Below are 21,689 nucleotides of genomic sequence, written 5' to 3' on the forward strand. Positions count from 1 at the left end.
AAAGGAAGAAATGGGAAAGTGAAGAGGTAAAGGGAAACCCCCTCAGAACCATCATTCTTCATCTACTAGATGGCCACCCTTGGCTACAAGAGTCTTCTAAGTAGAGAAAGACACACAAGAAGGGAGGCTGGAATAGTTGTTGAATAAGCCAACCTACACGTTGCAATATGCTAGGGTGAACAGAGGATGCAAGAGGAGAACATAACTCAGATTTGGAAGGTTAGAAAAGGCTTCCAGGTAGATGTGAAACCTAAGCTGAGTCATGAAGTTTGAGCTAGATTCAGCCAGATCAACAGGAGAGAAGGGCACCCTAGACAGGGATTTAGGGCAGGGGATAATGGTACCTGTGATGGGCATGTCTTGGTTCATAGAGTACAAGTTTTCAGTGATAGCATCCAAAGTTGGAGAAAGATGTTGGGGACAAAGCAGGTAGGACCTGAAAGCTATGTTAAAGAATTTGAACTTTGGGGCGCCAGGGTGGCTCGGTCGGTTAAGCGTCCGACTTTGGCTCGGGTCATGATCTCACAGTCCGTGAGTTCAAGCCCCACGTTGGGCTCTGTGCTGACAGCTCAGAGCCTGGAGCCTGTTTCAGTTCTGTGTCTCCCTCTCTCTCTGCCCCTCTCCTGTTCATGCTCTGTCTCTCTCTCTGTCTCAAAAATAAATAAACGTTAAAAAATTAAAAAAAAAAAAGAATTTGAGCTTTATCATTAAGGCAAGAGTGAAAGGTTTTCAAGTATGGGGTAGAAATGATCAGATTTGTGTTTAAAAAGCAGAAGGCAGATTGTAGGTGACTGGGACTGCAGTGAGAAGGCTATTGAACTAACCAAGGCAAAAGATGATAAGGTCCTGACCTCTAGTAATAGTGGTGTGGAGGAAAAGATTTCATATTTTAGATATATTAAGAGAGAGGAATAGACATTTACTTGGTAACTGATTAGTTATAAGGGTAGAGAAGACTCAAGGTTGATTCCCAGGCTTCTGGCTTAGGCACCTGGGGGTTAATGGGGCCATTCATTGAGGCAGTGAAGGTAAGAAGAAGAGAAAATGCCAGATAGCAGGTGGATAGTTGACACTGGAGCATGAGCGAGGTCAGTGACCCAGATTCAGTTGCAAATATAAGTGTCCTAACTAGTTCCTCTGCCTCCAGTCTTGTCCCTTTGAATCCATTCAGCAGCTTGAATATTTCAAATAAAATGCAAAGAGAACCGTGTTCTTCCACTCTCTAATTAGTATCCTTGCAGTATCACTTTTTCTTCTTGTGTCAATGAGCACATACTGTGTGTCTGGCACTGAGCTAAGGGCTTTATATGCCTTATTTCATTTAATTCTCATTATTTGAGATAGACACTGCAGCTATCTCCATTAAAAAAGGGGCTCAGAGAGGTAAAAACTTCCCCAAATTTCCTTAACCTAGGAAGCACCAGAGCTGGGTTTTAAACTCAGGTCTGGTCTGACTGCAGAGTTTGTGTCCTTAACCACTATAGTACCTTGCTTTTCATGCTTAATTTGTGTAGAGTGCTCCATTTCCTTCAAAGTATTTCACATGCATTATCCACTTCTAACATTTATACAAGGTCATATGAGTCTGTATTTTCTTAATTGTATAAACAAGGAAATCAAAGCACAGAGATAATCAAAGAATCCAATTTTCCATTAATTAATCTATCTGTCTAGTCTCTAAGTATTTATGAAAGAGATACTAATGGGGGTAAATAAGATGTAGAGGGTTTAAATGGCTTGCTCAAGACCCCAAGGGCACTTGATAGTAAAGAAGACACTAGAATCTCTGGGTTTATAAGTCTGTGTTCTTGACAGAAGGAGAGAACTGCTTCCAAACTGCTAGGAAACTTAGCAAGGGCTTGGCTTGGATCCGGAATAAAAGCAGATTCAAATTGTCTGCCATTTCATCTGTTCTTTCCACCTCTTGCCCTCTAGCTTCTTTGAGATTGATTTGTAGGATGGACCTAGAGATTATAATGCTAAGTGAAGTAAGTCAGAGAAGGACAAATATGGTATGATTTCATTCATAGGTGGAATTTAAGAAACAAAACAAATGAATAAACAAAGAAAAAAGAGACTAACAAAAAACCCCAGCTCTTAAATACAAAGAACTAACGAGTGGTTGCCATAGGGGAGGTGGGTGGGAGGATGAGTGAAATAGATAAACAGGATTAAGAGCACACTTACCTTGATGAGCACTGAGTAATGTATGGAATCATTGAATCATTATATTGTACACCTGAAACTAACATAACACTCTATGCTAATGATTTAAAAAAAGAGGGAGTAAACAAAGGTAGAAAAAGATAAGGGCCCCCTAAAATAGAAAATCCTTCAATGAGAGCAGAGGCAGTTATCCCCAGGACTAAGGCTCACCAATGAGCCAGCTGTGTCACAGGTTGGGCGAAGAATCTCCTGAGACCAGAGCAGAACAGAAGTCTCCAAGAGAAATTTTCGCAAGAAGTAAAATTAACTGAACATATTGAGATGAGAATTACACAGCTGGGGAAGTTTGAGAGTAAATAAGTGATAGATTAAAAAAGGGGGAGGGCAGCATTCAGCAGATGTGGAAGAACTATCAGATTTGCTCTGTGTGGCTTCATTCCTTAGGTATATCCGAGATTTAAAAAAAATGATAATTTCTGTTAAGAATGAGACAGAACTTCCCAGAGTGGTTGTAACCTCCCCTTCCATCCTACCACATGGAGTCAAGTAGAATCCATTGCCATGGGCCTCTCCTTGTCCTAAATAACAGATGCTGCTTCTACTGCTGCCGGAAATGGGATTAATTCCAAATTAATTCTCTGCTTTTTTGAGTCACTTACTCAGATTCAGACTCTTAGGTGGGACTGTCTGATTTGCTGAGTAGATAGATGTCACATGTCCTTGTTCTGGTTGCCGGGAAGCTGGGTAAAATATCTGCTTGTCCTCCAGACAAAACAGAAAAGAAGTGGTTGACCTTTAAATTTCTTCCAGGTTTAAGAAATTGTGATTCCCTGGGTTTTGGTATTTCATCTTGTCAGATTTACACATGTTACCATAGAGGTTGGTGTAGTTGTAGGCATTTTAACTAATATCATGGCTTTAATAAAAACTTCAATATCAGACCTCTTTTCCTTTTTCATCTTGCAGAACACCTTTAGCAGTTTTCTACCTTACAACCATTAAAGGTTGAAGAGGGCATGTGTGGCAAACTGTGGGTGGTGCTGGGTGAAAGCCAGCTGTCCACTTTCCAAACGTTCTTACAGCATGGCATTATATTGGTAAATTTATCAGCATCTGGTCTTCAGTTTTACATTTCCAGAAAGACAATTTTATCTGTGCTTCAGAATTTATCTGACTCATGAAGATTGACTTATGCTCATTAAACTCACAAGAAAAGCCATTATTCTAATTAGTTAATTTACAATGGGAAATAAAATGTTCAAGCATACCAGTCATGTCAGCCTTAACAAAAGGATTCTCTTGGAAAAAAAAAAAAAAAGAATAGGAAGGCAACATATAATCAGAGTGTTGTTCAGAGTGTGTGAGTTAGTTATAAGATTACAATAATCAATGGCCTCAGATCCTGACTACCTGATTATAGTGGGACTCTTTCAGTTGTAAGTAAAAATTGCACAATTAAAATGACCTTGAGTCAAAAGGAGAGTTTATTATAGGAGCTTGAATTACCAGATGGAACTCTGGGAAAGTCCTTGGAAGAGTTGGGCTTCCAAGACTACTGGAATTAGAACCAGGATTCTCTCCCTGTTGGCTTCCTTTTCTCCTTCTGAGGGGAGGTACTTTACATCCCATGGTTCTTATCACAGAAGAGGGACTGACTCTTTCCCATTCATCTCTAGTAAGAAATCCCATGGCAGAGCCCTGATGGAATCTGAACTAGGAGCTGATGTTTAGACCTATCAGCTGTGGGTAGTTATGGAGTGGTAGAGCAGGGACATGTGGCACAAGGCTGGCTTGAGGTGATTCCAGACAATGAGCTAAAGTCACTGTTAGCTGTCATAATCAGACTGGGACACTGACATTAATGTATTGCAGCTCTGCTCCCAGAACCTTCCAGAGAGGTCTATTTATGGGCCAGGACACCTCTTCCTTGTGCCTAGAACACATGCTTCCCTTAGTTTCCTCATCTCTTGCTTTCTTGAGTTTCTCTGAAGACCATTTCTCTTCTAAGGGATTTATTCTTTCATTATATTCTTTATTTGGCTATAGCCTTCAGCTGATATCGAAGAGGAAGATCTATGGTTTTATTTTCAAAAGACCATTTTGTTTCAAATTGGACAAAATATATCACTTCAAGATTGTTGCCCTGTTTTTCAGATTGAAATGCTTGGGGGAGGTGGGTGATCACAAAGAGTTTATAGCTGACTGACTGAAATTCATCACTCACTATTATAAAAGTTTCCATTTTGTTGAGCCACATTGCATTTTCAAAAAGATAACTGAATATTTTAACCCTCCACCTTTATTTACTTTGAGTTTTGTAGTAAATCTCTATCTTTTTATATTCTAATTTTATTTTAATTGCTTTATTCATTTAATTCATATTTCTCAGTGCCTACCTTGTATCAGACTCTGTGCTGGGAGGTGATAATAAAGAAAGAGAGAAGGACCTGAGCTTGGTGGAATGGGTTTCTGCCCATTAAGTGCTTTAAGTGGGTTGAGAGATGCTCAAAGCTGTTTTGCGAGGTTGGCCTGCCCAAAGCATCACTCTGTTTGACTGATAATTGTATCATTTGAGTTGTAACTTTGGATGAGGATGGGGTAGAGAAATAAGTTCACCGTCATCTATTAACACTTAAACATTTTAAGATTATGTAATATTTCCATTTAAATACTCTTCAGACATCCATCTACTTATTTCCTAGTTATAATGTTAAGTTGATATCTTAGCCATGTTTGCTTCTTATTTTTTTAAAAAAGACCATTTATCATGACTTATAGAGTAACTTAATATATTCACAATATTGATGGGCATTAGCTTCCAGTTTTTCACTGTTACAAATAAAGCTGCATTGAATATTATGTATGTCTTCTTGAGTATATGTGCAAGGATTTCTTAATACTTAGAAATATAATTGCTAGTTATTAAGATATATGCACCTTCATTTCTGTAAGATATTGCCACTAGTAATGTATGAACATGCTCATACTTTCATATCCTTACAAACAATGTAGAGATTTTTAATTTTTACCAAATGGATATTAAATGGTAACTTACTGTTTTACTTTGCATTTCACTGCTGAATTTAAGACTGAATATTAAGCCTGAATTTGTTTCAAATATTAATAGCCATTTTGTTTTCTTCTACTGTGAAGTATTTATAGTCTTAGTCCATTTTTCTAGAGGATACTGTCTTTTATTGATTTCTAAGATTTTTAAATTTATTCTGGATATTGATATTATTTGAGTTAATTTTTTAATAAATATCTTCTTGTCTATGAATTCTCTTGTAACACTGTTTATGGTGTCTTTTGAGTGATAGAAAATTCAAATTATAATTTAATCAAGAATTATATATAAAATATCAGATTGTAAACCTTTTAGAAATTATACATACACACATATGTATATGTAACATATATTGAATAGTCACCTATAAATAAAGAGGTTGTTTTATGTCCTTCAGCAGATTTAAAAATTTTTGTCATAAATATCTTTTAAATCTGTTAGATGCATTCCTATAGGAAAATTAGAGATTTTATTGCAGTTATAAATGAGATATTTCGACTTTATGCTTTCTAATTTCTTGTTGTTGGTGTATGGGTATGCTATTTTTGTATATTGATCTTGTATCCAACAACCTCCCTGAAACTTGCCTGTTGTTATGATTTGTAGATTCTCTTGGATTTTTAAAACGTAGATAATCTTATATGTGGAAAATAAGAACTTTGTTTCTTTTATTCCAGTTATTATACTCACACTTCTTTTCCTTGCTTTACTGCGTTTTCTAGAATCTCCAATTCATAGAATAGAATCCAGAATTTGTGCCTATTTGGGAATGTTTATAGAAAAGGTTTTCATCGGCTTAGTTATTTTGATTTACTGTTTTCTTCTCATAGTGATGTTGCACTACTCTGTTTATCATATGTTGAATTTTCCTGGAAGAGCAGCAATCGGGTAATTCTAAGGAGGAGTGAGAAGTCTGGGCAGTTTTCTTAATCTCTTAGTTCAAGAGTGCCCTCTACTGTTGGAATAGTGAAGTGATCTATATTTTATTGAAGCCATCTTTTTTGAAAGTGGTGATTCTAGGACCTTTCATTTCTGAGCTTGAATTCTTGTTTTTCTTTGCCTTGCTAGTTTTCTTTGCCTTTGCCCAATTTCCCAGAGGCAGATCCTTCCCAAGACTGCCACTGTGGTCTTAAATACTTTCCAAGCCTCTTTCTTGGAAAGCCAATCTTCGGATCCTCTAGTCACAGACTTGTTCTCAGTATTTCCCATCAGTGAAGGATGCTTTCTTTTCTGGGGGTGATGTCTTCTGTGTTCCATCCCCATTAGGGACTTGCCACTCTCTCCTGTCTTCCATGTAACACCCACCTGATTTTGCTCCAGTATGGGCTTTGGATATGGCTCTACTGATTTTGGATTTTTCTCCCACATACACATGCGCTGAAGTTTGTAGTTTTCTCTAGCCACTGTTATGCACTAGGCATGGGTAATTGTGTGATTTTATTTGCTTTTGCAGATCGGGGTTGGGACACACTTGTTTGTATTCCTAGCAGGTTTCCGGATAATGCAAATACTACTACTCTGGAAACCACACCATGAAAGCCCTGAAGAAACTGGTGGTTATCACCAGATTTTGGAGGATATATGTAGATATTTGGGTTTAAGGAAACAAAGGATCTAGAAATGTGTAACAATCTTGTCCTGACTGTGGATTGGTCATTTTATCTTTGTGATTCTGTCATTTTTTGACTTACACATTCTGTGTTGTTAGGTTTCTTGACTTAGGATCTTCCTGGTGTTTGTTCCTTTAATCAATACGTAATGATCTTTATTACTAATAACTTTTGACTCAAAGTCGATTACATGTGATATTAATATAAGAATACTAACTTGCTTTTGGTTAATATTTTCTGGATATACCTTTTTATATCCTTTTATTTTCAAACTTCCTTTGAAAATAATTTATTCTAGGTATAGACACATAGAGTTGTACTATATAATACAATATGATGTTCGGTTTAAGTCTAAGAAAATATTTTCACTGATGAGTTTAACCCTTTTACTTTCATTGTATTTGCAAAGGCATTTAATTTTATTTTTATGATTTTAATTTGTCTTATAAGCAAAAATGATTTTCATTTCTTCCTTTTATTCTTTTCTTCTTATTAGATTGGTCTTTAAAAAAATTACTTGCAACAGTATGGAGGTTCCTCAAAAAATTAAAAATTGAACTACCCTACAACCCAGCAATCGCACTACTAAGTATTTATCCAAAGGAGGCAAAAATGCTGACTCAAAAGGGCACATGCACCCCAATGTTTATACCAGCACTATCAACAATAGCCAAAGTATGGAAAGAGCCCAAATGTCCATTGAATGATAAATGGATATAGAAGATATGTTATTATACACAATGAATATTACTCAGTGATCAAAAAGAATGAAATCTTGCCATTTGCAACAACATGGATGGAACTAGAGTGTATTATGCTAAGTGAAATAAGTCAGTCAGAGAAAGATAAATATCATATGATTTCACTCATATGTGGAATTTAAAAAACAAAACAGATGAACATAGGGGAAGGGAAGGAAAAATAAGATAAAAATAGAGAAAGAGGCAAACCATAAGAGACTCTTAAATACAGGGAACAAACGAAGGGTTGATGAAGGAGTGTTGGGTGGGAGGATGGGCAAAGTGGATAATAGTAAGGAGGGCACTTGTTGGGATGAGCACCAGGTGTTATATGTAAGTGATGAATCACTAAATTCTACTCCTGGAACCATTACTACACTATATGTTAACTAACTTAGATTTAAAAAAATAATAAAAATTTAAAAATTTACTTGCTAGTTTGAAAATTACATTTCTAATATTTGTTCTTTTAACTGCCAGTATTCAAACTTGAGTGTGCGTCAGCATCAGTTAGAGGGCTTGTTAACACAGGCCACAGGGCCCTACCCCCAGCTTTCTAACTCAGCAGATTGGGGTTGGGACCCACTTGTTTGTATTCCTAGCAGGTTTCCGGGTAATGCTAATACTACTACTCTGGAAACCACACCATGAAAGCCCTGAAGGAACTGGTGGTTATCACCAAGTAAAATATTAGCACCTGTACCCAATAACCATTCTGAATTTGACTTCCTTGTTATTTTGGAATTCTTTTACTTACTGAATTCTCTTTCTCACCAGCATAGCCAGGCATTAAAATATTTAAATTTCCTTGTGCCCAATATTTTTAGGTGTGCAATTCTCAGAAGAGTTTCTTTGACTGTCTAGTCCCATAATACTGCCAGAAACAAAAGTAGGGCTTTATTTTATTTTATTTTATTTTCTCTCATTGGAGAATAATTTTTGTCCCACGCTGAGTTCTAAACAGAGAAGCTTTCTTGCAAGTTTCCCTAAACTGGTGGCTGGAATTTCTTTGATTTCTTTTATTTGAGGTTACAGACTTTACAGACTCCTGGCTGTGAGTAGGACAGCCTTCTGTGCCTTCTGTGACCCCAAAGCCATGTCTCCAGCCCTTCATATGCAGCCCACACTCTACCTTCTAGTCTTGGCATATCATCTTACGGCTTGCATTCTAGTGAGCATCGTCCTCATTTCGGGCACCTCAGGGTTTCCCCTTGGAGCTTGGCTGTGCTTGTAGACTTGGGGAAGGGAGGATATATTTATTCAGCATTGCTCTGTGTTTAATTGGGTGGAGGTTAGGGAAGCTATATAATCTCGGTCCACCTGGTTGTCTTCTATTATCTCTTTCAGCTGTCATCTAGCAGCGAACATGGGGCATAGAGTCAAAAGGGTTTGAGACGCAGAAAGCAGATGGTAAAGAGAATCCCAAAAGTCTGGAATGCACCTAAGCTCAGGGACTTGGGCTTGGTAGCATATCATTAGTACAGGAGAGTAGTAAGTGGTACTGAATTGGAAGTAATTGAAGGAAGGGCATCTTATAGTGGTAGATAATGCTATAAACAAGGTCTGGGATAGTTGTAGGTTGTTTTTTTTTTTTTTAATGTTTATTTTTGAGAGAGGGAGACAGAGAGAGAAAGAGCACAAGCGGAAGAGGGGCAGAGAGAGAGAGGGAGACAGAGACTCACAAGCAGGCTCCCTGCTGTCAGCACAAAGCCTGATGTGGGGCTGGAACCCACAAACCGTGAGTTCATGACCTGAACCAAAGTCGGAAGCTCAACCAACTGAGCCACCCAGGTGCTCCAGTTGTAGGTTTTAACATTTTTATTAGGACCAATCCTCCTTGAAATGTTTTTATTTCATGTAAAGCAGATAGCACTAAACATCTTAAATATCATTCTTTTTGGGGTTGTTCTTTTCTCACATATTGACTTATCCCTTTTAGGTGTGCATTGACAACATATGCTGAAGACTATGCTCCACCATATGATTATCAGCCATTTGTGAGTATAAGATGGCTGAAAAGCCCTATTCTAATACTTATTTATTTATGTACTTAAAATGATTCTTTATTTCTAGTATAAATAGTCAAGCTTGGGAAGAAAGGACAAATTGCAGAAATTTATGATGTTTTATATTTATTTAGAGATATTAGCTATTTGTGGGAGTCAATGGAATGTTTTATGGCTATGATTTCTTTTTGGAAGTTTATAGATATCAGGAAGAAAATATTGCAGTGTCCAAAATATATTAGTTGTTTTCTTCCTCATCTTGTTTTATTGGCCCCTTCCCTAAATTCAATTTATGTGAAATAAAAACCTACCTTTCTATTCATTTGTATTGCATTGACACATAAAAATAAGTAGTTTAATTTAGCTCTGGGAGATGTGTATGTTGATAAAATATGTCCAGCTTATAACTTCAATATACTTGTACTTAAAAAATTATACAACAGAAACCAAACAAGGATGCCTCCTATTAGTCTTGTTATGAAAGTCTTGACTGGTACAATAGGTAGTATTTATTGAAAAAGAGAAAAAGTCATCTTTATTTTCAGAGAGTATGATTATCTTCTTAGGAGAACTAAAATATTAAACTGAGGAGTAATTAGAATAAATAAGACCATCTAGTAAGGCAATTGAATACAAAATAAGTATATCAAAAAACAAGATCTTTCCTTCATATCAGCCCTAACTGCTTAGTAAACTATGAGAAAAAAAATGTACAAATTACTATAGCAACACAAATTTCAAATACTTTTGTGAAGAAAATTCTAGACCAAATAAAGATCAATAAAGAAAGTGTGGTTGGTAGTTTGTCTCCAAAGGTGGACTTTGCACAGGCCACTTCTCCAGGACAAGGTGAATGATACTCCACCTTCTGAATCTAAGCTGTCAGGTAACAGATTTGATCAATAGAACATGGCAAGTGACACTATGCCAGATCTGGACTAGACTGAAGAAGACTGCCTCCAACTCTTGGAGCTCGGTGTTACCATGTAAGAAATCGAGGTACTTTGCTGGAAGGAGGGTCCATGAGGAGGAACGCTGATGAGCTTGACTGATGAGTGAGGAAGCCATATTGGACATACAGCCCCATTGAGTCTGGACGGCAGCTCCAGATGCCATCTGACTACAGCCCATGAAAGATTCCAAGAAGTGGGGCGCCTGGGTGGCGCAGTCGGTTAAGCGTCCGACTTCAGCCAGGTCACGATCTCGCGGTCCGTGAGTTCGAGCCCCACGTCGGGCTCTGGGCTGATGGCTCAGAGCCTGGAGCCTGTTTCCGATTCTGTGTCTCCCTCTCTCTCTGCCCCTCCCCCGTTCATGCTCTGTCTCTCTCTGTCCCAAAAATAAAATAAACGTTGAAAAAAAAAAAAAAAAGATTCCAAGAAGATAATAATAAATTGTTGTTTGAAGCCATTAAGTTTATTTAAAAAAAAATACATCCAAAGATAAGTGAGACAGAAATCTTGAATACAAGGGAATAAGAACCATTTTAGGAGAGTGGAAAGCTAAGTTAATTATGAATTAAATTCATACATTTAATTATATTGAAAATCCCAATGGATTTTGTTTTCTGTTAGAACTGTAAGATTGTAAGAATTTTTTGAAAGAATAAACAGATGAGAATAATCAAAAGTTTTTGAAACAGTGATATAGCCAATTTAGGGAAGTATAGGATTCATGATACTAACTTTATTATATGTCATATTCTTATTTATTTTTTCTCATTAAAAAAGAGCATTCAAACCATCAAAAAATAAAATATGATATCTATGGATTAATGCCTAATACATAAAGAACTTATACATATTGGAAGGAAAAATGTTGACAACCTAGAAGAATGACTAATGGACGTATATAGACAATTTACAAAGCAGGAAATATAAGCAACTAGCTAATAAATGTAGCTATTTGTAAATATATTATTTACAAATAATAAAAGATCTGAATTAAAAGAATAAAAATATTTGCTAATAAAATTGGCAATATTTTTAGAAATAATAATACTTAATGGGCTGAAGATGGGGTAAAACGGATACTTTTATCTGTTGCCAGGAAGTTGTTTTAATCTTACTGGAAAAGAATTTGGCAATATATATCAAGATACTATTTGATCTAATAATTTTCCTTCTAAGAAACTTCCTCAGATAAAAATAACTCAACTAGGGATAAAACTCATATCCAAGGATACTCATCACTGAATTATTTGTAATGACAAAACTTGGAAAGTACCTAATATTTTAGTATTAGGAGTATTACTAATTAAATATGTTATAATCATATGAGGAGATATTTTGCAGCCTATATAATGTCCATAGATGGTTCTTAGTGTCTTGATAAATCTTGATTTAAGGTTAAGAGAAACATTAACATACAAAATTGTACACATATTACAGTTTATTATATGGATATAGTGTATTCATATAAACACTATGTAAAAATATCGAGGAAAAAAAACCCTGAAGGAACTGTCAAAATGCTAGTAAATTTGGACATTGGATGGTGAGATTCTAGGTGATTTCTTCATCTTTACACATTTTAGAATTTTCCAATGCAACAAACATGGTGGCTTTTCTGATTAGACAAATCACAAGGCAATAAATATATTATTTAAAAATGCAGTTCAGGTCCATTTCCTTATATACATGGGATCTGACTGCATCTCTAAACAAAAGGCAGTTGCAAGACACATAATTAAAAACTCACAAAATTCAAAGGACTAATTTCTCCATAGGCATAAATATTAAGAATGTGAGCTGTATTCTTAGGGTGCATAAATCTTTAGCCATTGTGTTGTATGTTTGTGCTTTTAATATTTCAGCATTATTTCTAATGTTTCTCATGTTGCTTGTGTCCGCATTAACAGTGTGCCATGGCAGTTCCGTGGTTTTATTTAGAATTTTGTTCATTCACTTCTAAGTTCCATGCCAAAGTAATTGACTTGGAGGCATATTTTTAGCACTGCTCCCAGCGCCCCCATTTAATGAATGCTTACCTTGTTACATTGTTATAGGATACAAATTTTTTTTAATTGTAATGACAGCAAATGGTTAAATAACAGTAAAATAGTGACTGAACTCTGACATAGAAGTTACTGTGCATATAAACAAGTGTATGATTCATAAAATACTGACAAAAGAAAGAATATTTTTTCTTGCTAGAGTCTAAACCGTGTGGACCTAGCATAAACACAGTACACCATTCTCAGGCTATTGCCTTTGCAATTATGCAATTCCTGAAGAAATCTTAAAATATTTGGATTCATATTTCAAATTTTGTGCATGAATTGAGACTTAATTTTTATATTATCATTTTTTTATATTTGTTTAATTGATATTTGCCTAAAGTGGGATAGCATTATAGGAGTTCTAAAGTGAAGCAAATTATCATCCTATAGCTCTAGGTATGAGTAAATTAACACAGAATATTAGGAAGCTATGAAATCATTTTTAAGGAGAGAAATGGAAGAGAATTGGAAGGTACTTCCTCAAAACTCCACCTTTTATGTTAGGTATTCATTATGGCTATTATGGCTCATCCCAATTTCAATGAAAGATACTTTCTCTTAAAAGCTTCCCCCTCCTTCTCCCAAAGAACCAAAATAGAGGAAAACTTACAGAGAAGGTACATTAGAGGATTGGTCCAAGACTGGCTGTTTATGGGGTACATGAGCTTTTAGGATAAAGGACAAGTGAGCTAAGTATAATGATGGAGAGTTTACTGAACACACTCAGAATAAGTAAGGAAAAGAATTAGTCCAGGCAGAGAGAAAGCTCAGGAAGTTGAAGGGTCAAAGGAATGAGAATGTTGAGAACAAACACCAATCATGGCAGTAGTGAAGAAGTGAAAGAGCTGGAAGAATTGGAGGTAATGAGCAAAGGGGGATATACTGGAATTTATTGGAATTTCACATTGTACTTTCACATTGTTATTAGATTTATCTTGAAAATGCTGATTTTAAAAGGAATGGCAACATTTTTGTGAGCCTCCAAAAGATGTAGAACAATTCTCAGGAATGACAGAGCCCAGTATGTGGCCATGGGGCTGAGTTTCTATAATGGAATCCAAACCATTGACTTGAGAGGGTGAAAAAATGGTAAGCCAGAGTGTTGGCTAGATTCTAAATATGGGTGTTGGAAATCAACCTACAGGACAGCAGGAAAGAAAGGTAGTGCCAATGACTAAGTCAAATGACCAAACCCTCAGTGGGAGCTCTTTGGAGGTTAACAGCTCCTCCCAGGCATGCAGCTGCCATTTGGGTGCATCTAGTTGGTCATTATCAAGTGTGAAGTACCATTTTGTTTTCCTAAATAGAGCTGCCTATTGAATTATCTTTCCAGGCATATGTGTATCTTGAACCCCCAAAATGTTGAATATCCCTGCCATGGTGCACAGTAGGTATAAAAAGAGACTGCATCTGTTTAGCATTATTCCCGACAACAGCAGGATTGACCTGTTCTACCACTGGGGCTTTATGCACTGGCACAGATATCTCATTGTTAAAATATTGACATTTCTGTGCTGATTAGAAATTTGCTGTCACCTTGAATTCCCCATAACCTTGCCCTGTGAGTAGCTCCAGCCCTTTCCCTAGACTCCCAGGACCCAGGACTGCATTATGGACCCTTTCCTGGACCCTAAGGACTTTGGCTGTCATGGGTTCCTTCTTCCATTAAAAATTTTGAACAATATATATTGTATAACTGCATTGGTATAAAGACAAATATAATCCAAGTTGGATCATATTCACTTTTGGTGGGGGGCAGGATTTAAAAGCTTATTAAAGAAATACATTTCTTATGCTATATTTCTTATTGGCGTTTTGTAAAGATTACGCATCTTTTCCCCCTTATACTGTCTTCATGCCTATTTATGATTATATTATTGTATTTTATGGCCATGTTATATGACCATGTTATTGTTAACCCTCTTGAAGTTATTACCAATGTACCAGTGGGTGTTATTACACAAAACTAAAGCGTACAATACTTATTTTTTTTTCTGAGAAGTACTCTTGTACCCTATTTTAAACAAAACTTTGTGTATAATAGCTATCATCAGTTTCTACCCTAAAGTGTTTATGAATATTAAATGACCAGCAACATTTCCTGGCTTAGCTAAGAATTTCTACCATTTAATACAGTTAGTTTTGCAAAATGGCATCTGCATTTTTTATTGTAGTAAAATATATGTAACATAAAATTTACTATATGACCCTTGTTTAATGTAGAATTAGTGGCACTAAGTACCTTCACATTGTTACTAGATTCATCTTAAAAATTCTGATTTTAAAATAAATGACAACATTTTTGTGAGTCCCCAAAAGTACTGTGGGCTCTAGGTACTGGGCTTCCTGTGCTTCATGGTTGAGTGGGCCCAGCCTGGACCTTCTGGAAGTTTAATACTTGTCTTACCAGGGGCCTCTAGGACATGCTCAGTCTGAGTGACCATATAGATTGATAAATACTCTGAGTATCATCCCAGATCAAAATGTACCTTGGCTAGCAGTCAGAGGTGGACAGCATCATTAAGAGCCCTCTGTTGTTCAGTTGGGATTATTCACATGCAAGAAACTCCCCAAAGGCTAGACTTGCCTTTAGTTTTCTGCCTCTCAGGAAGGGATGCCTACCAGGGCCCTTAAAAAGAAGAGGAGGGAAAGAATGATCTGCAGAAAATACCAAAAGCTGAGACAGAAAATGAATCTAGAACAGGTTGGGAGTGCTATAGGAAGCATCTGAAGGAAATTAGCTTTGGTTCTCACTTCTTTTTAAAACCCTCTCTTTGTATTTTTGTTCCATTCTGTACTCTCATGATCTTCCATAATTTCATTTCAGCATATAGTCCTTTTCTTTTTCTGTTTCTCTTTTAAAAACATATAGTGTGCAAAGTTGTACCATTGAATTGGCCACATTGAAAAATCATGTATAAGCCTTATACTCCAGAATGAAGTGTAGTTTTTAACTAGGTAATGTTCCAGGTTCCATGATGTGTTTTCATGACCTTTATTTTAGTACTACTTTTCTTTGTCTTGAATCTTAATATATCTACTATTTAATTTTCTCTTTTGTGTCCTGTTAATGTTCTAATTCAATATTTACTGACAAAAGAATAATGGGCATTTGCTGCATATCCTTGTTTTTCTTATTACATTGACTATTGACTAAAATGAAAAAGAGTTTTAGATTCATCTGCAAATGAGATAGGGTTGGAAGGTGAAATTGGAGAAGAGGGAAGGGGTCATGTGGTTGTACCTATTATCTTTTGATTGACGTCAAGGTGTTCCAAAATACTGCTGTTAGCTAACCACAGGAACGGCCCTCTATTACTTGGGTTCAGAAGGAAATGGTGGCCTTCCTCAGTCTAAAACAATGCCTGAAAGATCTCATTGTGTGTTACACGTTTGTGCTGAGATTATATGTATACACATATATGTATATGCATAGATATGTATACACGTGATTTTGTACTTTGAGGCAAATGGTTCTAGTTCTGAGTCTCATGGGATTCTGCCAGCATTAAGGGACCACATTTCCTAGACCCCAGTTTCAACTTTAGGATCTGCTGGCATTTGTTCACATAGCTCCATTCCACAGCCTCCCCATTGGAATACAAAAAGATTTGACTTATTGGGGGGAATATATAGTTGCTAATAGGTGAGAAGAAGGAAGGAAGGAAGGAAGGAAGGAAGGAAGGAAGGAAGGAAGGAAGGAAGGAAGGAAGGATCTCTCATTATATATATACACAGCTGACCCTTAAATAATGTGGGAGTTAGGGGCACTGACACTGCCCCCCAACCATAAATCATTTTTGACTGATGCACAAATCCACAAATAATTTTTGACTCACCAAAAACTTAACTGCTAATAGCCTACTGTTGACCAGAAGCCTTACTGATAACATAAACAACATAAATAGTTGATTGATACACATTATGTATGTTATATGTATTATATACTGTATTATTACAATAAAGTAAGCTAGAGAAAAAAATATTAAGAAAATCATAAGGAAGAGAAAATGAATTTATAGTACTGCACTATATTTATTTTTAAAAATCTGTGTATAAATGGACCTGCACAGTTCAAATCCATATTGTTCAAGGGTCACCTGTTGTCCCATACATATAGAAATAGAAGAAATAGAAGATAGATATGATGGATAGATAAGTAGACATTTTTCCTTTCTATGTATGTGTGTATGTATGTATGTATCTATCTATCTATCTATATTCTATTGTTTCTATTTCTCTGGAGGACTTTCACTAATGTATATTGCTCTCGGGCTCTCAAATTTTACTATTTATGTATTCAAGATGATATGATTCTCTCTCATTGATCCTGTCCCATCCTAATAGTATTTATTTATGACCAAGTAATCTTTTTGATGAGGACCTTGGCAAACATTTAATTCAAGTCTACTTAAAAATTAGGAAGTTAATATTTTAACTCATCCTCATCTCATGTATCACCAACAGTTGAGAAATTGTGGTCTTAATTTTCAGGAAACTCAGATTTTCAAGCAGTTTTTGTGTTGTCTCTTTTTAGAGGAAAGAACCCTGTGTTCTCTAAAACTACACCTTCACTTTATATTGCCTTTTGAAGTGAAGTAGCTATGATCTTCTTTTGTTTCTGGGTTAAGTCAGAAGAGTTTAGTTCTAATTTCTTTCTTTTAATTATGTTTAACTTCTACATTGAACATATTTGACTTTTGTAAAGGAAGAAAAAAATTTTAATTGAAAACACTGGGCCTCAAATTTATAACTAACCATGCAATTATAAGTATAAAATAGTGGCAGGTGTCCTCACATAATACAGACTGAGGAATAAAAAAAATGGTATTTATTTTTTCTATGATAGGACCAATCAAAGTTTGTGCATTAAGAATGTATCAATAGCTAAGGTTTAGTGTGGCATTGCTTAGTTTTTGATGCTAGACATTACTAAAGTTTATGATATTGTTTAAAGTCAGCTTATTTTGTAAAGTGATTATTCATGCAGGTCTCCATATTTTTCTTCATGATGATCAGACTCTTTAATGATATTAATATTTATATTTATATGCATAGCCTAACCTTCCTTGTGCCTCCCATAACTATTTTCCTTTAGATGCATCCCTCTATTGGTTATAAGTGTTTTTCGTTTGTAAAATTTTATCAAATAAAAAGAGTAGTAAATGTTTCTCAAATATATAACAAAAATATATCCAATTAGTAACATGTTTGTTGTAGCTGTATTTGCCAATTACTCTTGTGTCTGGGATACAATCACTGGGAGAAGAAAATATCCAATAGCAATGAAGTCATTTTTAAAGTAGTGAGGAAATGGATGAAGGAGTCTGTCTGGGATGCCTATCCTCCATCATCCCTAGGGTTGATAAAGTAGACTTGGCTGTGTGGAAATTGTTCTTTTGCTCTCACATCACTCCGCATGTGTATACAGAAGACAATCTTATTAGAGGACGACAGGTCTTCAGTCAAGTGCGTATAACAGCTAAGGAATTTTATACATTATGTATATTGAAAGTAATGAAACAAAATATCACGGTAATCTACCTGTATATTTACTTTCGCTCCATCCACTGTGATATTCACATAAATAAGCTTGCTGCCTCAAATGCCTTTTTAAGAGTAAATGGAGTACCCCAAATGACCATACTTACAGGCATGCTAGGGAAGAATGGTCTTTGCTATATGAGTGCCAGGTGGCTAATAGCTATCTGTAATGGTGGACACAAGGTTAGTTCACAGTGACTGATTTGGCCGGGAAACATAACACATTATGCATTTTTATGGATGATCTGGATGAAGGAATTGAGACTATGCTTTCAAATTATTGTATAATATTAAATTAGGCAGAGTTACTCATGTTCCAGAAGATAGTCTTCAAACTGAAAACGACCTTGAAAAATTAATCTATAAAAAGTAAAAGATCCTAAAGAAAAAAGGTGAAGTCAAATAAGACTAAGTACAGCCAGAACTTGGTCAAGACTGAGTACACAGCTGACCAGGAAATGGTAAGGTCATTTTATTCTAAAGAAGGTTCAGGAGATAATGGTGTTCAGAGTAAGAATATAGCACCCAAGGGTCAGTGGAGATGAGGGTGGTGAGGGGATGGGGATCTGAGCAGGATACCTGTCACTTAAAGATACTGATACGTTTTATTGACATAGGTGGTAAAACTATATTGTTTCCTTCACAATGAGAGAATGTCAAGTGGGGGGCCCCCTCACCCAGAGGACCCTCCTATAACATCCTAACCTGTCTTTCCAAGATTTGTTTAAAAGGAGGAAGAGAACGAGAAGAAAAGGAAGAAAGCTTTCTTAACGTTAAGGCAGATTCTCCCCATAGTGATTCTGTTGCTGCATCTTTAGTGCTTCCTCTTTCTATGGCCTGTTTGTCCTGGCCATAGATGTATCTTTCTCTGGCACTCTTTCTTTTCCACCTTTTATCAGGAAGGCCACCATGCTCACCACTATACCGCCAATGCCTGCTTCCACCTCTGATCAGGATGTTTCATTAGACTTCCTCTCTGTTTCTCTGGACAGCACTATTGGTTATATTTTGTCGGGTCTTGCTCTGTATGATGTTTCTTTGGGAGTGAGCACCTGTTGGCTCCCACTGCATTCTTCCACCTCCCTCTACCTTCAGAGTTGATGACCCTGCAGCACTTCATACCTCTCCTCCTTTGTCCTTCATGGCTTCTTTATGGACCCAACCATGAGTGTCCATAAGACTTGGGATCCAGAACTCTGTGCTTCTCGTTTTGTGCAATCTCAGAGAATTCATCCACACCCAAGGCTCTCCAACCATTACTTTTTTTGGGGGGGTGAGATAATATATTTTATATAATTACAAACTTATAGGAAAGTTGCAAGAATGACACAGGGAACTCCCATATAATCTTTACCCCAAGTGACCAATTGTTTACTATTTGAGAGTAGGCTGTGCCCCTTTACCTATAAATAGTTCCATGTGATTTTCCTAAGAACAAGGACACATATCTATGGTAATATTTTTAAACTTAGGAATAACTGATGCAGTGTAATTATGTAATTCACAGTCTGTATTCAAATATCATCCATGGTTCCAATACTGTTCTTTATTTTTCCCCAGCCAATATCTACTACTGTGCACAGGGCACTGACCTCTTTCCCAGCTGTCTATCCCACAGCACCACATTTCAAATAAAGATTTTGTATTGATGTCATCTCACATTGAAAATGTCTTAAAATGTGACTCATCATTTATCTCCTAAAACAATTCCTCCCTCCATCTCCATGTCTTTCATATTCCTTTTACTGGTTTTAGAACTCTCCCACCATCCAGATTTGAAGCTATAGTTCATCTTTGATTCTTTAGCCCCATTGGCCTGGTGAGTCCTCTAAATTCTTGCCGTGAAATGTGTCTTCTAGTCTGGCTCTGCGTAAGCCATTGTGCACCAATACCCATTCAGTCCACACCCCAGACAAATTTTACCAGAGATCCTCATCTACCTTAAGGGCCCAGTAAAAGCTGTGGTGATTATCCTATCTTAAGTAAACGTTGTCAGAACTCAGGGTCGGTGTAGCACTAGAACAGTGAACAGCCAACAATGTGTGGTGATTCGCACCTCTGTTTTTATATGCAATTTCTAAACATTTCTTCCCAGTCCCACTAAATAAATGTTGAACATGTACATATTTAAATATTATGTTAGGGTGTGGAAATATAACAACTGTTTACAACTCACATATGCAGAGGAAAAGTGTCTAATGGATAACTGGCCTTCTTCCTGAGCCCACCACCAGTGGGAAAACACTCAGTCTTCAATCGATTTACAGCTTAGTCTGATTCTGTAATTTAAATAGTTCCTATAGGAAGTGTTTGATTTCCCTTTAAAAAAAACTCTCACTTTCTCAGAGATCTCCTCCCATCCTTTGTTTGCAGAAAAGAGCTAACAGCAGAACTGAGACTGTTCTCTCTTAAAAAGCCTGCTTGCAAGGTTGGCCCTTGTCTGGCATCTAGAAACTTGACTTTTGGGACTAGAACTCCCTAATGAGAGTGGTTCACTGCACCTAAACAGTTTGTGCAAACAATATGGTTCATGTTGAACACCTGCTTTCCTTCTGGGAGTCTGGAATTTTGCTAGGCAAAGAGCGCGCCTGTGACCAGCCCCTGAGAAAAACCTTGGCTACTGAGGCTCTAATGAGCTTCCCCAGTAAACAGTATTTCACAATCCGTTGCTGAGGAAATTAAGTGCATCCTGTGTGACTCACTGGGAGAGGACTCTTGGAGGTTTGCACCTGGTTTCCTCTGGATTTCAGCCTGTGTGCCTTTTCACTGATTTTGCTCTGTATCCATTTGCTGTAGTAAATCATAACCACAAATACAACTACATGTTGAGTCCTGTGGTTCCTCCTAGAAATCACTGAATCCAGGGATAGTCTTGAGAACCCCAACACATCCTACTTTTTCTCCCATGTGGCAGATTGTCATTCTCCCCAAATGGTGCAATACATGTGGTCATCCCACATGCCCTTACAATGTGATTTGGATACTCCTTCCATTGAAAGGCAGAGTCCTTATCACCTCCCCTAGGACTGGGTGAACCGTGACTATGGTAGAAGTGATGCTATGTGACTTTGGAGGCCAGGTGATAAAAAGCAATGCAGTTTCCTCCTGGTTCTCTCAGTGCCACTGCCACTGCCAGAACCCAGGCACCATGTTGAAGGCCCAAGCAGGCATGCAGGGAGGACCTGCATCATTGTTTCAGTCAACAGCCCTAGCTGAGATCCCAGCAGGCAGCCAGCATCAACCACCAACCGGAGTGAGGGATGTTTGTAACCCCAGCCCTCAAGTCACTCCCAGCTTTCAAGTCTTCTCTGTTGAGGCCTCAGATATTGTGGAGCAGATATTGTGGAGCAATACCTGGACATTGGTATTCTAAAGAGATGCTGTCTTTGTTATGCCTTTTCCAAATTCCTAACCCAAAGATTCTGGAAATGGGTATTGTTTTGTACTGTTCTACATGGGTTGACCTGTTTGTTACACAGTAATGGTAACTAGGACTCTCCCTAAGATGGTATCTAGGTATATGGAGAGGGGGATGTGCCTTAGCATCCTGATGCCAGA

General features: G+C 37.0%; 1 protein-coding gene across 10 annotated transcripts in view; it reads left to right on the forward strand.

Moving 5' to 3' along the window:
* Positions 1-21,689, forward strand: part of MAMDC2 (MAM domain containing 2) — a 403,751-nt gene that overhangs the window by 101,738 nt on the left and 280,324 nt on the right. For all 10 annotated transcript variants that reach the window (XM_045468454.1, XM_045468452.1, XM_045468451.1 and 7 more), the window contains one exon: positions 9,523-9,580. In XM_045468454.1, coding sequence (XP_045324410.1) covers positions 9,523-9,580 — 58 coding nt within the window. The remainder of the gene's footprint in view (positions 1-9,522; positions 9,581-21,689) is intronic.

This window comes from Leopardus geoffroyi, chromosome D4 (genome assembly GCF_018350155.1).
Source record: "Leopardus geoffroyi isolate Oge1 chromosome D4, O.geoffroyi_Oge1_pat1.0, whole genome shotgun sequence".
Taxonomy (NCBI): domain Eukaryota; kingdom Metazoa; phylum Chordata; class Mammalia; order Carnivora; family Felidae; genus Leopardus; species Leopardus geoffroyi.